Source organism: Arvicola amphibius, chromosome 3 (assembly GCF_903992535.2).
Source record: "Arvicola amphibius chromosome 3, mArvAmp1.2, whole genome shotgun sequence".
In the NCBI taxonomy this organism is placed as follows: Eukaryota; Metazoa; Chordata; class Mammalia; order Rodentia; family Cricetidae; genus Arvicola; species Arvicola amphibius.
In genome coordinates, this window is record NC_052049.1 from 127,818,632 (window position 1) to 127,843,487 (window position 24,856).

At 41.7% G+C, this 24,856-nt stretch overlaps 1 protein-coding gene and 1 long non-coding RNA gene across 2 annotated transcripts in view; one reads left to right on the top strand and one right to left on the bottom strand.

The window, feature by feature from the left end:
* Arih1 (ariadne RBR E3 ubiquitin protein ligase 1) overlaps positions 1-6,065 on the bottom strand; it is a 96,154-nt gene extending 90,089 nt beyond the window's left edge. Inside the window, exon 1 of the mRNA XM_038321609.2 lies at positions 5,411-6,065. Within this exon, the coding sequence (XP_038177537.1) occupies positions 5,411-5,779 (369 nt within the window). The 5' untranslated portion in view covers positions 5,780-6,065. The remainder of the gene's footprint in view (positions 1-5,410) is intronic.
* LOC121677114 lies at positions 5,369-16,610 on the top strand. The gene is made up of 2 exons (XR_006020756.1): positions 5,369-6,483; positions 15,633-16,610. It is a non-coding gene; the product is annotated as an uncharacterized LOC121677114 (long non-coding RNA).
* The last annotated feature ends 8,246 nt before the right edge of the window (positions 16,611-24,856 follow it).

Here is a 24,856-nt window from a genome sequence, read left to right on the forward strand (position 1 = left end):
CCAGATGGTGGCTCACAACCATCTGTAATGGGGTCTGGTGCCCTCTTCTGGCCTGTTGGCATACACACCGACAGAATATTGTATACATTAATAAATTTTTTTTTTTTTTTGGTTTTTTGAGACAGGGTTTCTCTGCAGCTTTTAAAAAGAAAAAAGCTTTAAAAAAAAGAAAAAAAGAAAAGCAGGGGAGGAGGATGATGACAGGGGCCAGCCATCCAGCCACACAACCAGACACAGAATAAGAAGGAAAGAAAAAATATACAGAAATAGAGAAAGGTAAAAGTCTAAAGGCAAAAGGTAGACAGTTAGGAAAGCTGGCTAGAAATCAGCCAAACCAAGGCTGGGCAATCATAAAAAGGAGTAAGTCTTCATATATTCATTTGGAAGGTGGGAGGCTGGCCCTCAAAGAGTCAAAGAATAAAGAGTAAAAAAAGCAACAACAAACTACAGTCATCCTTTACTTATGTTCTTCGGAGATTCTAGTCACTAAGTTTGAAACACTTCTATTTAACTATTTTGTCCTAATGTGCTATTAAATTCATCTTAATTCATGCTTAATTTTAGATACTATTCCAGAGAATGGGAAGCCCTCTTCTGGCATCCCTAGGCACATAGACATACACAGACATACACACAGGCAAAACACATAAACACAGTATTTCCTAAAATATCAGGATTTTATAATATTTTTAACAGTTTGGGATACAGCTCAGTTACAGACTATGTCCCCATTGCCCCCACAAAAGAAAAGGATGTAAAATAAAACTAATTATAAAAGAAATTTTGTAGGTGTCAATCTCAAACCAAACCAAGAGTTCTTCTGAGCACTGCTACTACAACAATAAGTAAAATTAATGAACGTGCCTTTCTTCTGGTCACTTCATTTCAATGTAAAATCAGAACACACACAAACACAACAAAATAAATAAATCAGTATGTTAGCTCCTTAAAACTTTCAAGAATTCCATCCCATTCCTAACCACCTCCAGAAACACTAGTTCATAACATTAAGTATACCTTCCAAATGCTGATTATTTTTATTATATAGTATATATCATCAGAAAGTCTTCCTAGGAAGCTATTTCACAAAGCAGATAAAGCTTCTTAAAATTCTAAGACACATAAAACTCAAATTTTATTACTATCAACATTTTAGCTGTTTTCCCTGAAATGGCTGATATATTCTGGTTAAAGAAACATCACTTGAGAAGAGAGGTGGCAATGGTGGCACATGCCTTTAACCCCAGCACTCAGGAAGCAGAGGCAGGAGGATCTCTGTGAGTTCGAGGTCATACTGGACTACAAAGCAAGGTCTGGGACAGACAGAGCTGTTATATAAAGAAACTGTCTCAAAAAAAAAAAACGGACAAACAAATGAATGAGAAAGAAAGGAAGAAAAGGTATCAAGTATTTACCAATTAAGGACAAACTTCGAAATATTTACCTAGTGTTTTTTTGTCAGACTAGGTAAGTGTGATGTATACTGTGCACACAAAGACCAAGGGGTTTCACTCTTACCATCAAAGCCCTCACCTTTAGTCAGCAAGAGACTTAGATACAGAGATGGCTAATAGCACACACCCCTATACCTACAGGCAACATCAGCACACACATGCTCACCCATACAAGGGAACATTGGGCACGCACGTGCACACACACACAACCACGCACTGAAACATCTGTATAAAGTGCTAAGCAAACAAGGAAGCATTGGAAAGGTAGATAAAGAGGCTCCAGAAAAATATGAGGTAATAGTCAAGCAGTTTAAGAGAAGGGCTGTTATAAGAAAAGGTAACAACATAAACAAACCCAGAAAATTTTCAGGATATGTTATAATTATAAGCAATGAAGTCAGAATAGGGGGAGATAAGGCACAAGAACAGGTGAGATGGAAACACAGAGGTGACATTAGATGGAAACTACGAATGCTGGAATGAGTCTGGACTATACTTTTAACAACAAAACCTCTTTTTGGCAAGAGAATAACGACTCCATGTGTTTGATAGCAGTATATGACAGATTAACTGCATGTGTAGAGTAAGAAGCCAAAATAAAATTAGAGGCCCTCGATTAAGATTAGTTATTAAGAAGAGAAACAGAAAAAAAATGGTAACCTGACCTGAGCTAATTGGATGTGGAAGATGCAGCAAATGAACAAAGGATAGCTCTTGAATGCCCAAATAGTTAATGGGTTGGATAAACCAATCAAAGAAGAGCTGCTGAAAAAAGCTGTGTGTGACATCTGTCCAAGATGTCACAGTTTCTAAGAGAAACTTTTAGCTGTAAATTCTAAGAAGAATTTACAAGAAACAGTTGCCTCTATACCTAGCCTTTTTAAAAATCAGAACATTACGGTTAAATATGTCAAGTTACTTAGAATTAACGTACTAAGTTTTTTTTTTAAAAAAAATTAAAAATTGTAAAAGATAATATGTCAAGTAATTAGAATCAGTAATATCTGAATTGGAAGCATGATTTATTTTTAAATTAAGCATGAGGAAAAGTATCGGGAAATTATAGCTACGTTTAGCATTATCTAAATGTCTCAATATTAAGGAAATGCTACCTAGTATTTCATTATTTCGTGTACTTTTTGTGAAAGCATATTATGTATCAAATCACTTTTGACACTTCCTTTAAATAAGACATAACCAAATGAGGAAAGAAAAATTGCTACTGAACAATGTGTACATTTAAAAACATTACATGGGGAAACTCCCAGAACTATATATGGCACTCTTCATTTAAACCCTCAATTTTAGCCTGAAAACCACACTTACATTTAAAATTTTTAAAGTAAAGCTCTGAAAGACTGATTTGCCAGAACAGCTCAGTAACAACTTGTAAGCTGCATTCTTGAAGTCCATACTATCCAGCAATTTAACTGGCCATCTATTATAAACCCTAACACATGAAATGGCATTATTCAAAATAAAGCTATACAGTCACTTATCCCTGAATTAAAACTGAGGAAAGAACAAAATTTTTGGAAGAAATTTAAATCATATGATTGCAGAAGTTTACCTGATAGCTCAAAAGGAAAGGTTTTTAGCTGAGCAGAGGCAAGTAGATCTCTATGAGTTCAAGGCTAGCCTGGTCTACTACATAGTTAAGAGTACCAGAACAGCCAGGGCTAGAAACAATCTGTTCTCAAAAGAAACAAGAAAGAAAAAGTAAAATTTTAAAAAAAAAAAAGGAAAGGAAAAGAAAAGATAAACACTTTTAGGCTTTGAACTAAAAACAGTAAGGACTGCTATTATTATCACCATGGGTTCCAAAAGATCCAGCCATGCTAAATTACAAGTATGATCATTTTCTCATCCAAAAAGTAGTGATCATCAAATGCCAGTCTAAACATAGCCTTATTCTACTCATTACATCACCTAATAGAAATAATTTAGGCTGAAGAGATGGCTTAGTAGTTAAGAGCACTGGCTGCTCTTCCTGGGGACCTGAGTTCAATTCCCAGCAACCACATGGTGGCTCACAACCACCTTTAGTGCGATTTTGGCATAAAGCTGTACATACAATAGAGCACTCGTATACATAAAATAAACAAATCTTTAAAAAAATAAGTTATTTATAAAATTATTAATGTAGTTACAAAGTATCAAGGTGTATGGGTTTAACAAGGTTAAACACCTGTTGATACTATGCCTTTAAAAGAAAAAAGAAGTGCTGGAGAGATGATTTACAGTTAAGAGGGCTTGCTGCCCTACACTGCAAGAACTCACTTCCACAGGCACAGTGGCACTCATCTATAATCCCAGCACTCAGGCGGCAGAAGCAGACGGACCTCTGTTGCAGTCTACAAAGTGAGTTCAAGGCCAGCCTGGTCTACAACAGCTAGTTCCAGGACAGGCTCTAATGCTACAGAAAAACCCTGTCTCGAAAAGCCAAAAAAAAAAAAAAAAAAAAAAAACCTTCCATTTATTCCCGAGACTACATTATCTATATTGAAATGTGATACTACCACTAATAACAGCACTAAATGAGATTTTTCCATTATTAACACGTTCTTTAATGCCTACATGATTTAATCTGCAAAACGGTGCCTACTGGATGAGACCATAAACATATGAAAAATAGAAAGTCAGCAAGTGGCAGTGACACTGATAAATCTGCCCGTACTCAAGTTTAAAAAAAAAGTAATGTGCTTTAAAATGAGTAATTTTTACTATGTTATTTCCTCCCATGTAACTACTGTTTTCTAAAAGTTGAACTAAATCAAGATTTCATTTTCATTCTTTTATTTTTGCAAAACTAAGGCCTGAATCTGCAGTCTCAAACACGCTAGCCCTGAGCTCTACCTGGGCTGTATCCTCGGTTCTCCTCTTTTTTGAGACAAAGTCTCACCAAGTTGCCCAGGACAGCCTGCAGATCAAGGAGGACCTAAACTTGCCATCCGCCTGCCTCAGCCCTCCGATCCCAAGTAGCTGGAATTTCAGACTTTTACACAAGGTCGGTGTCCTTTTCGTTTTTCTGTCATGCCCCATTCGTGACATTTTCCCCAAGCAAATCGAGATTTATCTACTAAAGCTCAAAAATACAAAACATGAAGTATAATGTTATGTGAGATGTAGTTACTGGCTAAAAGAAAGCCTAACTTTTTATGCACGAAATAGAAATCTCGAAAAGAGTTCAGAAGCCGAAAGCTTTTCTAATTCACAAAAGAGTTTTGTTCAATTAGACAACACTGAGTTTTATTGTTGCTGGAGCTGCAAGAGTGGATAGGCAATTTGCAATAACTATTCCACCAGCTTCCATCACGTAGCAGTTAGGTCCCAGACAGAAAAGACAAAAAAAGAAAAAAAAAAAAAAGAAAGAAAGAGAAAAGAAAGAAGAAGGAAAGAGTAGGCACAAGCCTCGCCATCAGAAAATAAAGCCCATCATCACCTCTTCCGAGAAATAGTTCCCTTCCCCCACCTCCAAGTAGCCACTTAAGACTGCCAAGGAGATCCATTTCTTTATTAGCCGGTGCCCACTTGGGGCAATCGTACACCAAAGCTGCACTGAAGGGCCTGCCCTAATCCCGTGTGAAACTGCTCAAGAGACTCAAGGGCTAGGATAAACCTGGTGGAAAGGGCCGGATTCTTTCTGACACCTCTTCCACACTCACTCCCTCACCCCCTCATCCAGCCCGCCCCAGTGGCCCATTCTTCGGCACGAGGAAGGACACCGGGGCCGTGGTCCTGCAGGAACTGCCGGCCAGAGCCGCTCAGGCAGCCCCAGGCCTCCGCCATGCCAGGACTCCGGGAAGCACCGCCCAAACGCACCTCCCAACCGGCCGGCAAAGCGGACAGGCCCGGGACCGGCCAGGCCCAGGCCTGCCCCTCGGGCGCCGCGCGGGCCTCCAGGGTCCGATCCTCCTGCCGGCCCCGGGGCCAGACGGCGTGGCGGGGCCCCTCACCTGGATGACCTCGTTGACCTCCCGGATACATTCCACCATGTGCTGCAGGATCTGCTCGGCCGTGAGCACCTCGTAGCGGTAATCCTCCTCCTGCTCGTGCCCCGGGCCACCGCCGCCACCGCCGCCGCCGCCACCTCCTCCAGGCCCCAGAGCGCTGCCGCCGCCGCCGCCCGTCTCCCCGCACAGCAGTCCGTCCCGCTCCCCGCCGACGCCCAGCCCGGGCTCCACCAGCTCCACCTCGCCCAGGTCCAGGTTATCATCGTCCGGCTCGTCCTCGTCGTCGTCCTCCTCCTCCTCGGCGCCGCTGTCCTCCTCGCTGCACTCCTCGTCCTCGTCGAACTCGTAGTTGTAGCCTTCGTCCGAGTCCATGGCGCGACGCGCGCGGGCCCGGCGGACGCTGGCCGCGGCGCGGAGAGGGCGGGGACGCCGAAGCCCCGGCTCTCGCTCCGGCTCCGGCTGCCGTCCGGACGCAGGCCTGGTTCCGGCCCCGTGGGCCGCGGCTGCTCCCCCGGTGCGGCGGTTGGAGGTGGGCGGCGGCGGAGGCCGGGAGGGCGCGGAGCAGGGCGGGAGGGAGCGCGGGGGCCGCTTGCTGCCCGCCTCAGTCAGACACCGCTCCGCTCCGGCCTCGGACAGAAAACAGTCCCCAGCGCCACCTCCGCGGCCGCTGCTACCGCTACTGAGCCAACAAAGGGGCGTGCGTCACCGCGTCGCGCTGCGTCATCGCGTCGGTCCCCTGTGCGTCACCGCGCCACGCCCCTTGGCCCCTGCGTAGTAAGAGGGGAGACCCCACGGCTGGGCTGGAGAAGGACCTGAGCACGGCGGCACGGGGACGGTCGGGCTGGACTGAGAACCCGCAGGTCCTTGTGGCTGAGGCCTTCCGGTCGCTGGGAGGGGCCCGGGGAGCGCCCAGGCAGAGGTTTTTCACCGCCGCCGTCCCCGCTTTGGGGCCTCACAGGCACTGCTCGCCCGCCCAGGCTAGTTCCGGAAAGCCGTCTGCTGCTCTGCTAAAATTCCGGTTGCCTGAGTTACTGCCTGGAGGGTGGTAGTACGCGGAACTCCAAATTGTATGACAGGTAGTTGGAGTGTTGCTGTCCACTCATGTGGATCTGCAGCGGTTCACGGGTCCCCTGGCGCGACGTCATCGTAAAGAGACGTTTCCTGAACTCATTTTGACAAGCACTTCTTGAGGGTCCTAAACAATACTAACGCCATGGCTTTCCTCAGTTGATCTCTAAGGGCCTTCCAAAAATTAGCGCTCATTTTCACTGAGTCCTAGTGTCCATGTTATAACAGAGGCACATGAGGCTCTAAAACAGAAAGGAGACAAGAGTGTAGCCCTGTGATTGCATTCTTGCCCACCATGCACAAAAGCCCCCATTTCAATCCCCAGCAGTGGAGCAGAAAGACTTTCTGATATATACTGCATATTAGATGAAATGTAAAATACAGGAGAGTCAGGAAACAATACAGGCAAACTACACCTCCAAGGACCAAATGTAGGACTGCTTATCGGAAGGTGGTGCAGAAGTGGCCTGTGTCACTGTGGCTAGTTCAACAGAGGAGGAGGGAAAGATGCCCTCTCTCAAAACAGAAAGTTCATGGTAACACGGAAGCTTAAAACTCAATCGATAAATGGGAAATATTGAGCAAATTAGTTAGAAGCCATGACAAGGCATTTTATTCCTTTCCAACACTTGACTTAAGTTGTTTTATTTGCTTTGGACTTTGTAAATAGGGCAGGAGAGCCAGGGAATTGTTTTGAAGGAAGCAGAGGCAGAAGAAGCCTCCCTCTTCCGGTAACTGGAAGGACTGGCCAGGCTGGAAACCTTTTAAAAGCTGAATCCTTAATTTATTGAATAGCAAATAGATACAGTACTCAAAATATACATTCCCTTTAGAAACAGGCTTTGAAACGTGAAGATATCTATATAGATATATATCTATAGATATATATCTATATAGATATATACCCATATTCATTTGTCTATTTTGTTTTCGAATGATCAAATTTATTTCCTTTAAAAAAATACATTTACTGGGTTGGGGGCGTGGCATGTGGAGATCAGAAGAGAGAACTTGTGGGAGTCAGCTCATTCTCAGTGTGGGGGCTCTGGGAAATGGATTAAAGCCATTGGGCTTGGTGGAAAGTGACTTTCAGTACCTGCTGAGCCTTTTTAAACTTTTTTAAAAGATAGCCAAGGATGACCTTTAACTCCTGGCCTTCCTGCCTCTGCCTCCCAAATGCTAGGGTTGAAGAAATGCACCAACATGCCCGGCTAAAATCAAAGTTCTTAACATCAGCTCTAGGTTCTACATTGGTTCTTTGAGTCAGTGGTTCTTTGTTTCTTTTGTTTTGGTTTGGTTTTGGTTTTTTGAAGCAGGAATTCTCTGTGTATCTTTGGAGCCTGTCCTGGCACTCACTCTGTAGACCAGGCTGGCCTCGAACTCACAGAGATCCCCCTACCTCTGCCTTCCAAAGTGCTGGGATTAAAGGCCTGTGCCACCACCGCCCAGATGAGTCAGTTTCTATTTAGCAATTATAAGTTATTGCCACAACTGGGGCAAGACATAGACATAAACACACTTTGTTCTTCAGCATCCCTGTTGTGTTACAGCTATGGAAATAATTCAGTAACATTCTTGTGCTCACTGTTTCTCTTATGACAAAATAACAGGTAAAAGCAAGTTAAGGAAGGATGGAATTAATTTGGTTCACAGTTTGAGGACAAGGTCTATCCTGGCAAGGAAAGCATGGTGACTGAAGTATGAGGCAGCTTGTCACAGTGTATAAGCAGTCAGAGAGATGAATGGTGGTGTTTAGATCACTTTCTCCTTACTGTTCAGTCTAGGACCCCAACCTGTGGAATATTACAGCTCACATTTAGTGTGGATCTCCCACCTTAATTATTGCATCTAGAAAGTCCCACACAGACTTGCCCAGAGGTTCATCTCCTAACTAACTCTTGGTCCATCAAGCTGATGATATTAACCATAACAATTCTGCAGACCTTAAAACCCTTTGCGTCGCCTGTCTTCTAACGGTGCCTGCCCTCAGCATTTCCTGTTGGGCACTAAAGTGGCTGGCCACAATCCAAAAAAAAAAACCATGCTTAGCAATATGCTGACCGTCAATACTACTGTCACATTTAGAAATTTGTTCTCGAACTTTGACCTACTCTTCATACCTTTACTAATTTCCTTGGACCTGCAGCAATGTGTGTGGTGGTTCACACCTGTAATTCTAACAGCGCTGGAGACTGGGGATTGAACTTTGAAGCCACAAAGCCTGGGCTCTGTGGAGGAACCATATCTCAAACAAAAACCAACAACAACAAAACCCACCCCATATTTTCCTTTTCAGTCCTCTCAAAGCACATGAAATTAAGTTACAGTAAAAGTTGAAAGCAGGACCATATTTGAAATTTTGATATTTGAAAATAACATCACTGAAATATGCTGAGCAGCTAAACACTATGAAGGGTTGAAAAACCGAGAAAGCGGATAATGCAGGGGACAGTAAGAAGTATAGGTCATCCTAAGAAGCTTACATTAGGGCAGTATTTCAAGCAGAAGGGTAAAGCAATATGATCCTTGTTCTTTAAAAGATAGATGGGTACTTCATAGAGCATAGGCTACAATGGCATCAGCTAATTATGAGACTATCTCAGACATCCAGGTGGAGAGTAATAATGGCCTGAGCTAGTTTATGGCCCTGGAGATACACATGGTTAAGTCTGGGTGTACTTTGAAGTAGACCCAACAGGTTCAGCAATGAGAACACTAGCATAGCTCTGAATTCCTGAGTACAGACGCAGTGTGCGCCTCACAGTCATGTGCTCCCTGCCGTGAGAAGACTGTATCTGTTCCAACCATGAGCCAAAACAAACACTTCTTCCATTGGGTTGATTTTGTCAGCTATTTTTTTTGTACAGCAACGAGAAAAATGCTACAGAAAATTGGTACCAAGGTGCTGCGATGCGCTTGACCATGTGGGTCTTGGACTTTCTGGAGGAACTTGAAAGATTTTGGCACAGTGGATTAAAGAAACCTTAGAATATCATAAGCACAGACTAACGGGCCATTCTGGTGAGAGTTTGGGCGAAAGACAAAAGAAATAGAGTAGAAATCCCAGAGAACCTAGACAACAACGAGGCCCCTAAAAGAGACATACATAGATCTAATCTACATGGGAAGCAGAAAAAGACAAGACCTCCTGAGTAAATTGGGAGCATGGGGACCTTGGGAGAGGGTTGAGGGGAGGGGAGAGGCAGGGAAGGGAGCAGAGAAAAATGTATAGCTCAATAAAAATAAAATTAATAAAAAAATCACTGGATGAACTAGATCCAAAAGAAGGAAAGGAAGGAAGGAAGGAAGGAAGGAAGGAAGGAAGGAAGGAAGGAAGGAAGGAAGGAAGGGGAGAGAGAGAGAGAGAGAGAGAGAGAGAGAGAGAAAGAAGAAACAAGAAAGAAAGAAAGAAAGAAAGAAAGGAAAGAAAGAAAGAAAGAAAGAAAGAAAGAAAGAAAGAAAGAAAAGAGAAACAAAGAAAGAAACAAAGAGAATGAAATAGAGGCCAGGCTCATGCAGTTTTGAAGAAGAATGAGAAGCTTAATGTGCTAGAGGCCCATTTGTTTGAGTTTAGCAAAGAACTTGAATACATTCTGTCCATGTCCTGAAATTTTTTGAGTAAGGTAATAGACTAACTTGTTTGGTATTAGAAATTTCAACAGTGTTTCAACTCTCAGGCTGTGGCACAGTTACTGCTCAGTGTTCTCAGTCAGTGCTACAGTGACAGCACAAAAATGGGAGAAAAGAGTGTGAGTTTAAAAGGTAGGCATAGATCAATCAACTGTAATTGTCAGGTGAATTCGAACTAGTAAAGAGAAACCTATTTCCCTATTCAGTGGGAAAATAGGAAAAGATGCCCTGAGGGTAAGACTCCACCACTGAAGACTCCAACTTGTGAAAGTGAAAATTCACTTCAAAAGATGAACCTGAATTGAAAATGCTGCTGATGGGCTTGCCTAGGGAAGCTTTTCCCCCCCAAGGTTCAGCCACCAAGTTGCATAGAGGCGACTATAGCTGTGGTAAAAAGAGGCCACCAAACATCTGAGCCTGGCAGCAGTCCCTGGAAGCATCATTCCTGGAGCTTGTTTTGTAGATAGACAAAATGAAATAGTTACAAAGTCATAAAGACTTACACTTAATATTTCCAAAACCTACCAAGTCCAGGCAATGTAAACCAAGGTCAGATCCTCTACAAGGACCCTGAGGAACCATTGCGTGCATGAAGCTGTCAATGAATACTAAATTACAGTTGAGCCTGACATAGTGCTATTACACCTTTAATTCCAGCACTCGGGAAGCAGAGGTAGGCATATCTCTGAGTGCCAGGACAGCCTGGTCTACAGAATAAGTTCCAGGACAGCCAAAACTGCATGGAGAAACCCTGTCTTGAAAAACACTAATACACACACACACACACACACACACACACACACACACGGGACCTTAGGATGCTGAAGATACTAGGGACATGGAAGATGATCTGAAGAAAGCAGTAGACAAAGAATAGAAACAGCCCAAAAGAGAGTCTACATGTGGTACTGGCCACAGAGATAGAAGGATGGGATTGCCAAATCTGTTGAAATATAGATAATGCTAACATAAATCCTGAGGTATACCATGTGCTACAGGACTTGGTGTTTTTCCTACTGGGTTTTGGTCTTGTTTTGGCTATTCGTTCCTCATCATCACCCTGTTTATTTCTTTGGCTAGTAAATGCTTATTCTATGCCATCATATATATTCAAAGTATGTAACTTATCTATTTTATGGGTAGTCAGATCACAATTTCCTGAGTCTCAGAAGAAGCTTTGAACTTTGGAAGTTTTTAGTTGTTTGACCGTGTCATATATTTCTATAATGAATTTTGTTTTCATACTCCTGTTCCCATTTCTCATCTCCTTCTCTCCCCCACTGAAAGTTTTCTCACCAATTTCCCCTCCTACTTTATGGTGTGTGTGTGTGTGTGTGTGTGTGTGTGTGTGTGTCCCACTAAATTTAAATTTAATTAGAATTTCTTGCCTGATGGTAGTGGGAGGTTAATTACTAGAACAACAACAAAAAAAAACCCAGCTTATCAGTAGCTACACAATTGAAGAAAATGACATCTCCCCCAACCACAGTTGACTGCTGCTTTAGAAAGGCATTGGGCCTCATGACCCCTCCCCAATCTATGATGAAAATGGTCACTATTCCCACCTTGTGCAGGTCTTATACAGATAGCCACAACTGCATTTCATGAGTGTGGTGGCTATGTCATGTCCTGCAGATGACTCTTTATTACACATCTCTCCATTCTCTGGTAGTTACATTCATTCCTCCCCTTGTTCTGCAGTCATCTTTGAGCTTTAGAAGAGACGATACAGCTGACCCATTTAGAATGAGCCATTGAAGACCAGGAATGGAACAGTGTGTTTTGGTGTAGAGTTAACAAGTGGTAGACTTGTGACAATCATGAGTTTGACTACTTTTGGAATCACCTAATGGACAGAACCTTTGGGCGTTTCTTTGGAATGTCTTTGAGAGAGGTTTAACTGAAGAGGAAAGACCAACCCAAATATGGGTGGCACTGTCCCGTGGACTGGAATCGCAGACTGAAGAATAAGGGAAAAGGAAGAAGCCAGCCAATACCAACACTCGTCATTATCTGCTTCCTGACTGCAGAGCAGTATAACCAGTCACGTCATGCTCCTCCTGCCATGCCTTCCTCTCCATTAAGTTCCATATCCCCTCATACCATAAGCCAAAATAAATTCTTTCTTCAAAGGGGGGAAATTGCTGCAAGTTTGACTGTATATAGAGGATCAAGGATGCCTACAAGATTTAGGGCATGAGCAACTGAGACAGGTAGTAACAGTTACTGAAACACGTTGTTTGCTTATCAGGCATCAAGGTATAGTTGTTAAGTAGAAAATTTCAGGTACTAATGTTCAAACTCAGAAAGAGTTAAATATGGAGAAAGGATTTTACAAGGGTTGATACTGACAGTATTGAGAAGCAGAATAGGATAAGGGTGAGGTACTTAAGCCGTGGGAGATCGGAATGTACCTCTATGCCAAGGCGTAGAGACTTGCTGACTGTAATCTTTAGAAAATTATTGACTTTTTATGAGCTTTACTCCAAGAATCATAATTCCTAGTCTCACAGGGCTGCTCATAGCAGCAGAAGTACAGCTCTTCTTCTTAGGAGTATAGCTCTTTAATAGAGCCTTTGCCTAGCCTGAGTGAAGTGTTCTCTCTCTCTCTCTCTCTCTCTCTCTCTCTCTCTCTCTCTCTCTCTCTCTCTCTCTCTCTCTCTCCTAGTATCACATGAAAAACTGTATTTGAAGTACATGAGGCCAGATGCACACGTCTTTAATCCCAATATTTAGGAGGCAGAGACAAGTGGATCTTTGTGAATTTGAGACCAGTGTGGGCTACACATTCTACATATTGAATTCTAGGACAGCAGGGGTTCCCTAGTGAGATCCTGTCTCAGAAAATAAAATATGGGCTGGAGAGATGGCTCAGTGGTTAAGAGCATTGCTTGCTCTTCCAAAGGTCCTGAGTTCAATTCCCGGCAACCACATGGTGGCTCACAACCATTTGTAATGGGGTCTGGTGCCCTCTTCTGGCCTGCAGACATACACACAGACAGAATATTGTATGGATAATAAATAAATAAATATTTTTTAAAAAAGAAAATAAAATATAAGAGTCAGTACCTGCCACATAGTTAAGTACTCACAAAATTACAACCTTTAAAAATTGCCAGGGCAGTGGTGGTGCATGCCTTTAATTCCAGCACTTGGGAGGCAGAGGCAGGAAGATCTTTGAGTTTGAGACCAACCTGGTCTACAGAGTGAGTTCCAGGACAACCAAGATAACACAGAGAAACTGTGTCTCAAAATAAATAACAACAACAAAAAACCCTGTCATAATGACCTGCACCCTTGGGAAAACTATAGCCAATTAGATTTAAGCTTTTATGTCATTCTAGCTTAACTATGCTAATATGTATACACCCTAGATCCTCCTTTTTGGAGGGGGTATGTGTGTGTTTGCATGTGTGTATGATATATATGTGTGTGTGAATGTTTATGTGTGGACCAGAGATCAACATCAATTAACTTCCTCCTCAATTGCTTTCCTCTTTAGTTTTTAAGACACAGCTTCTGACCAAAATTGGGACTCATCCATTTGGCTAGACTATCTGGCCAGTGAGTTTCAGGAATCTGCCTATCTCCACCCCTCCAGGGCTGTGGTAACAGATGCCAGCTGCCTACCTGCCGTTTCACATGAATGGTGGGGATCAAATTCAGTCAGGAACTTTACCAACTGAGCCATCTCCTAAGTTTGTCACCCCCAATTTCTAGAAAAGAAATTCATCTTTTTTTCTCAGAAAAAATCCTCTGTTATCTAATGGATCTTTAAAACTAATATTATGAGCAAAGTCAGAATGCATCTAAATTTTAGGTTCTCCTACTCTAGGATAAACATAATCAGGTTCTTGGCAATAGTCATTCCATTCATATTTGGAAAGCATCTTAGATTGAGATTAGCTTATGGTACACGGTGCTATTTCAGGAAAACCAATAGAGCAGCTTCTCTAAGGTCCCAAATTGGCCAAGGGATGACCTACATACATTATTAGGGTTTTGTTTTTTTTCTTTTAATGATTTGATCTGAAAGGTATTACCTGTGTTATTGTTGTCTGAAGTAATTGGTGAAAATGTTGCACTCTGTAAACAACAAGACATGGTCCTTGGAAAAAGAAAATGGATAAGCTAATACTTCCTGGGTGCAGGAAGGAATCATTTTTGGTAATGCAGCACTCTCATTCCTATATCTGAATGACATTTGAAAACTTATTAGCGCCAGGTGATGGTGGTACACATCTTCTCTTCATCTACGCCTTACTTCTCCATTATCATTTCTTCTTTGATTGTTGAGACAAAGTCTCACTGTGTACACCTGGCTGACCTAGAACTCAGAGATTCACTTGCCTTTGAGATCCTGCCTGCTGGGATTAATGGTGTTAATTACCTGATTTTCTTTTTTTTTTCTTTTTGGTTTTTTGAGACAGGGGTTTCCCTGTGTAACAGTCCTAACTGTCTTGCTGTCCTGGAACTAGCTCTTGTAGACCAGGCTGGCCTTGAACTCACAGGAATTCACCCCTCTGCCTCCCAAGTGCTGGGATTAAAGGTATGTGCCACTACTGCCTGGCCACTACCTGATTTTCTTATGTTATTTGTTTGTTTGTTTGTCTGTTTTTGAGACTAAGTCTTCCTTTAGAGCCCAGGCTGGCCACAAACTTGTAGCAATCATTCTATCTCTGTCTCCTAATGTAGAGATTATAGGCATGTGCCACCACAACTGGAAAAGGGTATTTTCTAATAAAGTTGGAAAAGATTTCTCTATGGGTCCTAATTTCTCTAGTTTGTGTTGCCTTGTGGATAAATTTTGCCTTTGGGTAAATGAATGAATTTGTTTGCACTTGATAAACCAACCACATATTCGTTTTGCCATTGTTTGGACAAGTGTCTTTGTAACCTCAGATGGCTCCAGATTCTCAGACTGAGGAAACTGCCCTCTGAGTTTCACAATTTGCTGTGGCACATGCATCCAAGTGCACACATATTCATGTGTGTATGCGCTCATGTGTGTGCACACGCATGCGCGCACACACACTGAATAAATGTAATTGAAGAAGAAATCACATTAGACTTTGCTCAGCCTCAATATTTTTTAATCTATGTTTTGTCTGCCTAACCTCTCTGCTTATCTAATCCATGTGTTTCAAAACTGCTATTTTTCAAGTCATTCCAAACTTAGTATTTAAAACCTGGAATTTGGGGGCTATAGAGATAGCTCAGAGATGAAGAGCACTGGCTGCTCTTCCAGAGGTCCTGAGTTCAATTCCCAGCAACCACATTGTGGCTCACAAACCAATCTTATGCCCTCTTCTGGCACACAGGCAGAACACTGTATGCATAATAAATAAATCTTTAAAAAAGAAATTTAAAAAAAACCTAGAATGTGAATCATCCTTGTACCTCCCATTTGCTAGTGTGGGGTCAATTATAACCCTGAAGCTGTAGACCAATAGACATTTATTGACTTCTTTAGTGGATCTTGTCAACATTAAATAAACATTGGTATCTCTTCTGCTAATTCTTCTAGGTCTCCATAAAAACTTGAAGACTGGAAAAAAGAGAAGAAAGAGGAGGGAGAGGCTGAATGTCCATTTCTTCTGCACCACTCCTTATCTGGGACTTCTCTGAGGCACATGCCTATCTCACCTCCCACATCTGCAGTTTTTAATACTGAATTACAAGTTAAGATTGATACAGAAATCAAAACAGACAGGCTACAAAGCCCACAGTACAGCGTGCTTGTCACTGCATGAAGAACTGCAGCTTGGAGTTAGCTGCCACAGCCTAGGAGCAGCAGTGCTGGGTGTGTCCCAAGAACACCAAAGCTTTCAGAAATGAAAAAGCTTGTCTTCTGTCTTTTACTTATTTTTGTTTTTTTGTTCTTCTGGTATCTTCTTTTGGAAACAATACCATGATTTAAAAGTCATAATAGGGCTCTGGACAGCTCAGTATCACAGTATTTGCCTAGCAAACACAAGGGACTGTGCTCAGTTCTCAGCACAAAACAGCTACAACCAACTTTCCAACTCCAGCAACCAAATGTCACCTCTTCCAGTCAGGTTTTCAAGATGGCAGAGATCAAATTTCTCTATACCCTCAGTCAATATCAGAAGAGTGATAATGGAAAGCCTATGGTATTTGACTTCTTGTCTAGAATTTTCTATGAATTGCTTCACATTTTGCTTTTATGAACAGCTAATATTGAGCTGGCTGGCTGAGTGGGTCAACATTTCTTAGCTTCGTGGCATGAACTTGATCCCTAGGACCCACATGATGGAAGAAAAACCAATTCTTACAAGTTTTCCTTTGCCCTACATATGTACATGTATGTATGTACATTCACATACTAAATAAAAAAAATAGGGAGTTTAACATGCTTAGAAGTGTGAGTAACATCGTTGCTGAAACACTAGAATTTCCATTTTAAAGAGTTTTAAAGGGCAAAAAAATACTAAAATCACCACATTGTCTCTCTGTGTTCCTAAATAAAATGGTCCCAAAGTGCTGTAGTAGTTATCAATTGGCATATTTCTTTATATAACACAAATTATGTGTGGACACGTTTTCCAAGGCCTATGAGAGCTGTGAGCCTTTGTAACTTTCTACACGAATATATGTAGAGAGAGGATCAGACACACAGGAATGTGGTGAGAAGTAGATATTCTGAGGATGTTTTTCTTTGAGGTACTGGGAATTGAAGCCAGGGCATTATGACTAAAATAAGCCCTTTCCCTTTATTCACCATTTTTATTTGGGAGTTTTGTATTTTGAAACAAGGTCTCTTTTCGTAGCCCTTGATGTCCTGGAACTGGACAGTAAACCATACTGACCTTGAACCCATAGAGATCCATCTGCCTCTGCCTCCCAAGTACTGGGATTAAAGGTGTGCACCATCACACCCAGGGAAATTTTTTGCTAGTTTTTTTTTGTTGTTTGTTTGTTTGTTGTTTTGTTTTTTTTTAGACAGAGTTTTCCTTTGTAGCCCATGCTGAACAGAATTTGAGGCCTTCCAGCCATGGTCTCCAGTGTTCTGGCTTACATCACTATGCCTGGCTCTGTTCAGCTAACTATTAAAGGCACTGTCATGTAGTAGTTAGCACCATAGGGTTCAAAGCAGGAGACCCCATGAATTAAGTATGTTGCCTTACACAATTTATTTACTATCCTGTGAGCCTGATACCTCATCTGAACATAAAACAAGAATAACTATTTTCTTCATTTGATTGTACAAGATGACTAAATAGAAAGGATTCAAAGTACAAAGCTTTGTTTTAGGCCTAAATATGTACAAAGATGGCCACTTAGTCTGTTTTAAATGACTGGCCAGTCTGATCAGACTGATCAGTCTCAAGCAGTATTCACTTGTGAAATTGTTGGAAAGGTCACTATGCTCTTACAGGCCTGTATATTAGTTAATTTAACAAGTCAGTCATCAATATGTCAGGCGTGCTGCCAGCTATTTAGGTTAAGAAGATGAATAAAATTATTTCAGCCATTGACATGCTCATAGACTCATAATAGACACATTTTAAGCCATGAATCACACAATAATATGTTAAGTATTAATACCATAGTAGATGATGACCTGAATGTTGGGAAACAAGAAGATAGGAATCTGACTCAGAGTAGGAAGCAGACAAGATTGTTAGCGAGGACTTCTAAGAGTTGTGAATGGCCTGAGCTGAGTATTTGTGAAAGAATAATGTTCTGGAAAGAATTTGAATGTATGTGTAATGATAAGAATATGGATTAGTGGCTGGAGAGATGACTTAGCATTAAGAGAATTGGTTGCCCTTCCAGAAGACTAAGGTTTGATTCCCAGCACCCACATGTCCTATTAACTTTTGTTTTGCTGTGGAAAAACATGACCAAGGCAGTTTACAAAACAGAGCATTTAATTTGGGGTTCACAGTTCCAGAGGGTATTAGAGTCTGTGCCTGTCATGGAGGGGAGCATGGCAGCAGGAATGTTGCTAGAGCAGTAGCTGAGAGTTCACATCTGATCCACAAGCTGGAGGCAGTGATTCAATTAGTATGGCACTGACTTTTGAAACCTCAAAGCCCACACCTCCTCCAACAAGGCCATACCTAATTCTTCCCAAACAGCTTCAAACTTCGGATGAAGCATTCAAAAATATGAGCCCAGCTTGGAGTGGTGGTGAGGGTGGGGTGGAGGGATGATGGGGTGGGAGCTGGTGCACACCTTTAATCCTGGTACTCAGGAGGTAGAGGTAGGCAGATCTCTGAATTCCAGGCCAGCCTGGTCTACAGAATGAGTTCCAGGAAAGCCAGGACACAGAGAAACACTGTCTCGAAAATGATAGACAGACAGACAGATAGATGATAGATAGAGATAAAATATGAGCCTATGGAATCATTCTCTTTCAAACTATCACACACATGGTGGCACACAACCAACTCTAGTCCAAGGGAATCCAATACCCTCTTATGACCTCTTCAGATACTGTACACACAGAATACACATTCATCTTCTTGACTACACTATCATATACAAAAGTGTTTGTCCTATGCAATGGGCAATGGTTTGTGAATACTTAAGTCAACCATACATTATTTATATAAGCCAGAAATGATTAAAATTGGGATTTTCAGTGTAACATGCTCATTTTACTCTTGAATAGAGAATTAAGAATATGGGTACTGGTGCAAATTGTTTCCTTCACAAAGATGTTCCTTATAAATCAGTTTATCAAAACTTAAGCACTCACCCCAGGACAAACAAATTCTCCCGATCTATATACCAAGGATCTGAAGGAGACTGTAATCCAATAAACACTGTGAAAAACTGAAATCCAAGAGTGAAGCTGAAGAATTCAGCAGCCTGTGAGGACCTAAATCCTGCCAAGAACTATGTAAACGAAGTTGGACTCAAACCTTCCTGCAGTCAGATACAGATGGGAGCCTTGGCCAATCCTTCATTTGCACCCTTATGATGAATACTGAGATCAGTAACCAAGCTAAGCAACAACCAGATTTTGACTGACAGATACTGAAATAATAAATTTAATTTTTGTTTACTTTCGAGACACGTGTCACACGGACAAGGCTGGCCTTAAACTTACCATGTAATCAAAGATGACTTTGAGTTTATCACCGAAATCCTCTTGCCTGCACTCCCTGATTGCTGAGATTACACGTGCCACCACAAGTCATACCGTGCTGGGGAGCAAACTCAAGGCTTCACCCATGCTGGGCGAGAACTGTACCGACTGGGTTACAGCCTCAGTCCTGTGGTTGCTTACTTCACCTTCATCCAAATGAGCAACTACTCAAGGGATATGATAACAAGGAATATGGACTGAGTATCCTCTGCCATAAGAACTTAGTGTCTCTTAACATTCTTGCAATTTATCCTGTGGAGTGAGTCTCACGTGACCCTGTAGCAACAGTACTTAGGAGACATACAATAAGTAGAAGATTGGTTTCTCCATTCATGGTATCAATTTAGAATCTTGCTCCACAATTAGTAGAACTTGGCGAACATTAAACAACTAAGGATGCTTGGAGCCTTCTGAAGAATGGTGCTGAAGGCAATATCTACAGACAAAATATAGATATGTATGATTACAGACCTGGAAGATGTCATCTGCAAAAACAATACCACAAATAAAAGAGACAAATTGGGATAAATACTTGCAACATGGTTCACTCATCTTTGATGTGTAAATTTTCATATGCGTTTAAAAGAAACCTATTTTAAAACATGCTAATGTGCTTGGAAAATGGTATAAACTAAACTCCAGATGCCCAAGCAAATGACAGAAAGGTCAACTATATTGTGGTTATTTTAATTTAGTTGGTTTTATTTTTTGAGGCAGAGTCTATATAAAGTCCTGGCTGTCCTGGATTTCCCTATATAGACCAGGCTGATCTCAAATTTATAGAGATATGTCTGCTTCTGCCTCTCAAATGCTGGGATCACAGACATGAGCCACCATAGCTGGCAAATGTAATTTAAAAAGAAAAAAAAGCTACTATTTTAACCCATTTAAACATTTCTCTCTTTTTTTCATATTTTTTTGTTTGTTTTTTGAGACAGGGTTTCTTGGTGTAACCCTGGCTATCCTAGCTCTGTAGCCCAGGTTGGGCTTGAACTCATAGAGGTCCACCTACCTCTGCCTCCTGAATGCTGGGATTAAAGACATGTGCCAGCACTTCTTGGCCTTTATCTTTCTTTTATTCATTAAAATTCTTCTGAAATTAAAATACAATTACATAGTTGCCCCCTCTTCTATTTTTATAATTTTATTTTTATTTTGTGGTCATTGGTGTTTTGCCTGCATGTATATCTGTGAGGGTGTCAGAAGTCCTGGAGCTGGAGTTAGAGATAGTTGTGAGCTGCCACATGAGTGCTGGGAATTGAGCCCTGGTCCTCTGGAAGAAAAGCCAGTGCTCTTTAATATTAATTAAATTTATTCATTAATTTACATCACAACCACATTTTCCCCTCCCATTCCCTCTCCCCACCCCCACCCATCCATTCTTCTGTTTCTGTTCAGAGAGGGGCAGGCCTCCTATGGGTGTCAACAAAGGATGGCATATCAAGTTAATGTAGGAATAAGTTCTTCCCCTTTTTTTAAGGCTGGGCAAGGCAACCCAGTATGAGGAGTAGGTTCCTGGAAGTCAGCCAGAGTCTTTTTTTAAGATTTATTTATTTATTATATATACAACATTCTACCTCTATGTATGCCCACACGCCAGAAGAGAGCGCCAGATCTCATTACAGATGGTTGTGAGCCACCATGTGGTTGCTGGGAATCGAACTCAGGACCTCTGGAAGAGCAGCCAGTTCTCTTAACCACTGAGCCATCTCTTCAGCCCAAGATCAGAAATACATATACATATAACAAAATTAACCTTAAAATCCATACCAATGCAAATTATTCATATCTATATCATATCCCCTTTAAATGTAAAAGAACATTTATAAACAATATTTGGGAACATGGGCACAGTTTTTTCTCTCCAAACTGCTTCCTGCTGTATGGGGGCACTGTTAATCAGGTCTTTCAAGGTATAACCTGTGTGCTAGATTCATCTCAGTTGGCCGTTGAATAAAATAATTTTTTGAGGGTATTCACAGCAACCTTTCAAGAGGGCATGGTCTATCATACCATATTGGGATAGAAGCAATCCACAGGGTCTCATCCTCTGTGAAAACAAAAGAAATTTTCCAAAGCATCATAACCTTAGATACAAATTTTGAAGTCAAGGTATTTTCAAAATATCTATCTTGGATTAGTTCAGCAGCATTTATAAACAAATATCTTTTAGTGGCTGTTGCTTTTTCCTCAGCATTCAAACAATTCAAAAAGAGTATAATAGCATATAGTATCAAGATTCTCTGTGTATTTTCCATCTTTGTGTGGCTTTATTTTAACCTCTATTTCATTTATTTTTACTTTTATTTTTTGAGACAGATTCTCTGTATATCTTTGTCCTGGAATAACTCTGTAGACCAGGCTGTCCTTAAACTCACAGAGATCCTTCCATCTCTGCCTCCTCAGTGCTGGGGTTAAAGGTGTGTGCTACCACACCTTGAACTCACAGAGGTCAATCTACCTCTGCCTCCCAAGTGTTGAGATTAAAGGTGTGTACCACCACACCAAACTACTCCCTTTTTTTCCTTTTTTCCTTTTAAGAACTTTAACCTTTAGCCTGCATATATTTTTAACACACTGCAAACCATTTAGAGGTTTTGTCTTCGAATCTCTCTTTACTGTATATCTTTTTCTGACCACATGAGTCTTTAACTAACTAAGCAATATTGGTAGGACTAAAGCTGTGGCTTTGCCAGCTGGATACAGCCCATTCTGGCTGTAGCCATGTTTATTGCCACAACTCTACAGTGTTTCAAGGTCCCTGCCAGCAAGCAAGCTGCAGCATTCTGCTCACAGACCACACTGAGTCGGACTGCCTGCCTGAAAGAGTCAGAGTTTGCCCTGGCAGGACGGCCCAGAATGCCAGCATTTTAAAATGGCGCAGCTTTTTTCCTGCTACAGCTGAAAACCCAAAAGCATGCGTTCAGCTTTTCATAGCTATTGGCTGAAGGAGCGGAAAGGAGCTCCTGCAACAGAGGCAGACGAGAAAGACAAGGGCATGGGATGGAGAATCAGAACCACATAAAAGCTAACAGGAAAATGAACTCAAGAAAACCACAGCTAGTATATTCTGTATATTTGGGGATGTAGAGGAATTGAGAGCCTTAGAGGTTTAGTTAAAGTGGGGTAGAGGAGATTGACTTATTCTTGTTTGCCTTGCCTGGGGCAACTAGGGAAAAAAAGAGCTGAAATCCAAAGAATGGACAGAAATAGAAAGGGATTGAGGATATCTGGACACCTGGGACTGGAGAGATGGTAAAGTATTTGCTGTACAAGTATGAGAACCACATAAAATGTCAGGTATGGTGGCTCATGACTATAATCCCAGTGCTGGAGAGGCAGAGATAGCATGGTTAGTCAATCTAGTGGAATCCGAGAGCTTTGGGTATAGTGAGAGTTCTTATCTCAAAACCAAGGTGAGTGGACCTGGAGGGATGCCTCGATTGTTAAGAGTACTTGCTGCTCACGCAGAGGACCCCAATTCAGTTTCTAGCATCTGCAGAAGTTCTCACTCATAAAATTAGAAAAATAGTCTTTAAAAGAAAAAGGAAAAACTTGGTGAAACAATTGAGAAAATTCTCTAATGTTAACCTTTAGCTCTTGGATGATCACATACACACACACCACACACACACAAACACACACACAAACACACAACAACACACACAACACACACTGCACACCACACAACACACACACTATACACCACACAACACACACACCCCACAAAGATTGGAAGTATTCAAAATTATTGATTAGTTTTATGACTGAAAAGGACTCTAACGTTACATCAGGGAAAACTGAAACTGAATAAACCTGCTCCTCTATTTTCAAAGGGGCCAGAAGCCCAATAGCTGGGGAATTTTCAGCCACTTATTTTACAGTGAAGTACTGACTGGCATGAGTTCTTAAAAGTCAACATTTGTGATATACGCTTAGAAAACTTGGTCCATGGATTCCTAAATATTTCCTTGGGACTCCTGGTAGAATGATGTGATAATATTTTTAATGTTCTTTTGTTTGTTCGTTTGCTTGTGTTGGACTCTAGAATCCAAACACCGAGGAGGAGTCGCCCCCAGAGACCACCTCTCACGCCACAGCCGATGCAAAAGCATGAGAATTTTATTAATTCTGTCATGACAGGGTCCCTCAGCATTTGGGAAGCCAAGAGACTCCAACTAGCTGGTACAGGCTACTTTTAAAGGAGAAGGCCATAGAAGCAAGGGGGGTTGTGATTGGCTTATTCGAAAGGGCTATTACCAATAATTGGCTGGAGAGCTGTTGCCAGATCAGATGAGGTAAGAGGTCATTTTGACCCCGTTTCCCAGGGGACTGAATCAAAACATACGTATATGGGTAATTGTTCAGGAACTGAGTGCGTGCACATGTAGCAGTTAGGTCCTTGGTTCCCAGGGGAGGAGGGGAAGCACTATGGCACAGAGGCTGAGAGGATTCAGAATTGTCAGAAATGACTTCAGAATTGTCTAAAAGTCTTACACTTGCTTGCTTTTGTTTATCCAGACAGGGTTTCTCTTTCTTTGGAACCTGTCCTGGAACTAGCTCTTGTAGACTAGGCTGGTCTCGAACTCACAGAGATCCACCTGCCTCTGCCTCCCGAGTGCTGCGATTAAAGGGATGTGCCACCACCATCCGGCTTTTAATGCTCTTATTTTAAATGTTTTAAACATCTGTTTCTTTGGAGGATGACCTGCAGAGGTCAGGAGACAATGTTCAGGTGTGTCAGTTCTCTCTGTTCACCACATGGGGCCCAGAGATCAAATTTATGTTGCTGGGCAATGGTGGCCCACATCTTTAATCCCAGCACTCAGGAGGCAGAGGCAGGCAGATCTCTGTGAGTTTGAGGCCGCCTGATCTGCAGAGCAAGTTCCAGGACAGCTTCTAAAGTTACACAGAGAAACCGTGTCTCAAAAAATTAAAAATCAAACCAAAACCAAACAAAAACTTAGGTCATCATATTGCCAGCGCAGGTTAAAACAAAACAAAACAAAGCAAACAAACAACTATTAATAGTGCCTCTCAGAGATGTCCCTTCTTGGGCTCCTTCTCCAGAGACTCTGGTGAATTATAGTGAAAACATGAGATCTGTTTTGTTAGAAACTATCCAGGTTGTTAAAAGCTATTCAAGTATTTTCTTGATAAATCAAAACCTATCTACTCTGTCATTTGTCCGTGATTGTAATGAGTATCTGAAATAAGCAACTTGGAAGAGTCCAGCATGGTGATGCATGCTTGTTTGTAACCCTAGCATTTGAGAGGCTGGGGCCAAGAGATTATGAATTTGAGCCAATTTGAGCCATCCTGAACAAACAGACAAAACAAAGGAGAAGGGAGAGAGAGAGAGAGAGAGAGAGAGAGAGAGAGAGAGAGAGAGAGAGAGAGAGAGAGAGAGAGAGAGAGAGAGAGGAACAAAACAAATGAATTTTATTTTGGGCTCACAGTTTTGGAGCCTCATTCCATGGTCATTTGGAGCTCTTTCTTTAAGCCAGGCCATCTGTCAAGGCAGGGAACATGTGTAATAACAAAGTAATTTGCTTCATAGCAACTAAGAAACAGAGAAAGACCATAAAGGGTCAGAGTCCCAGTTTCCCTTTAAGAACATATTCATGCTA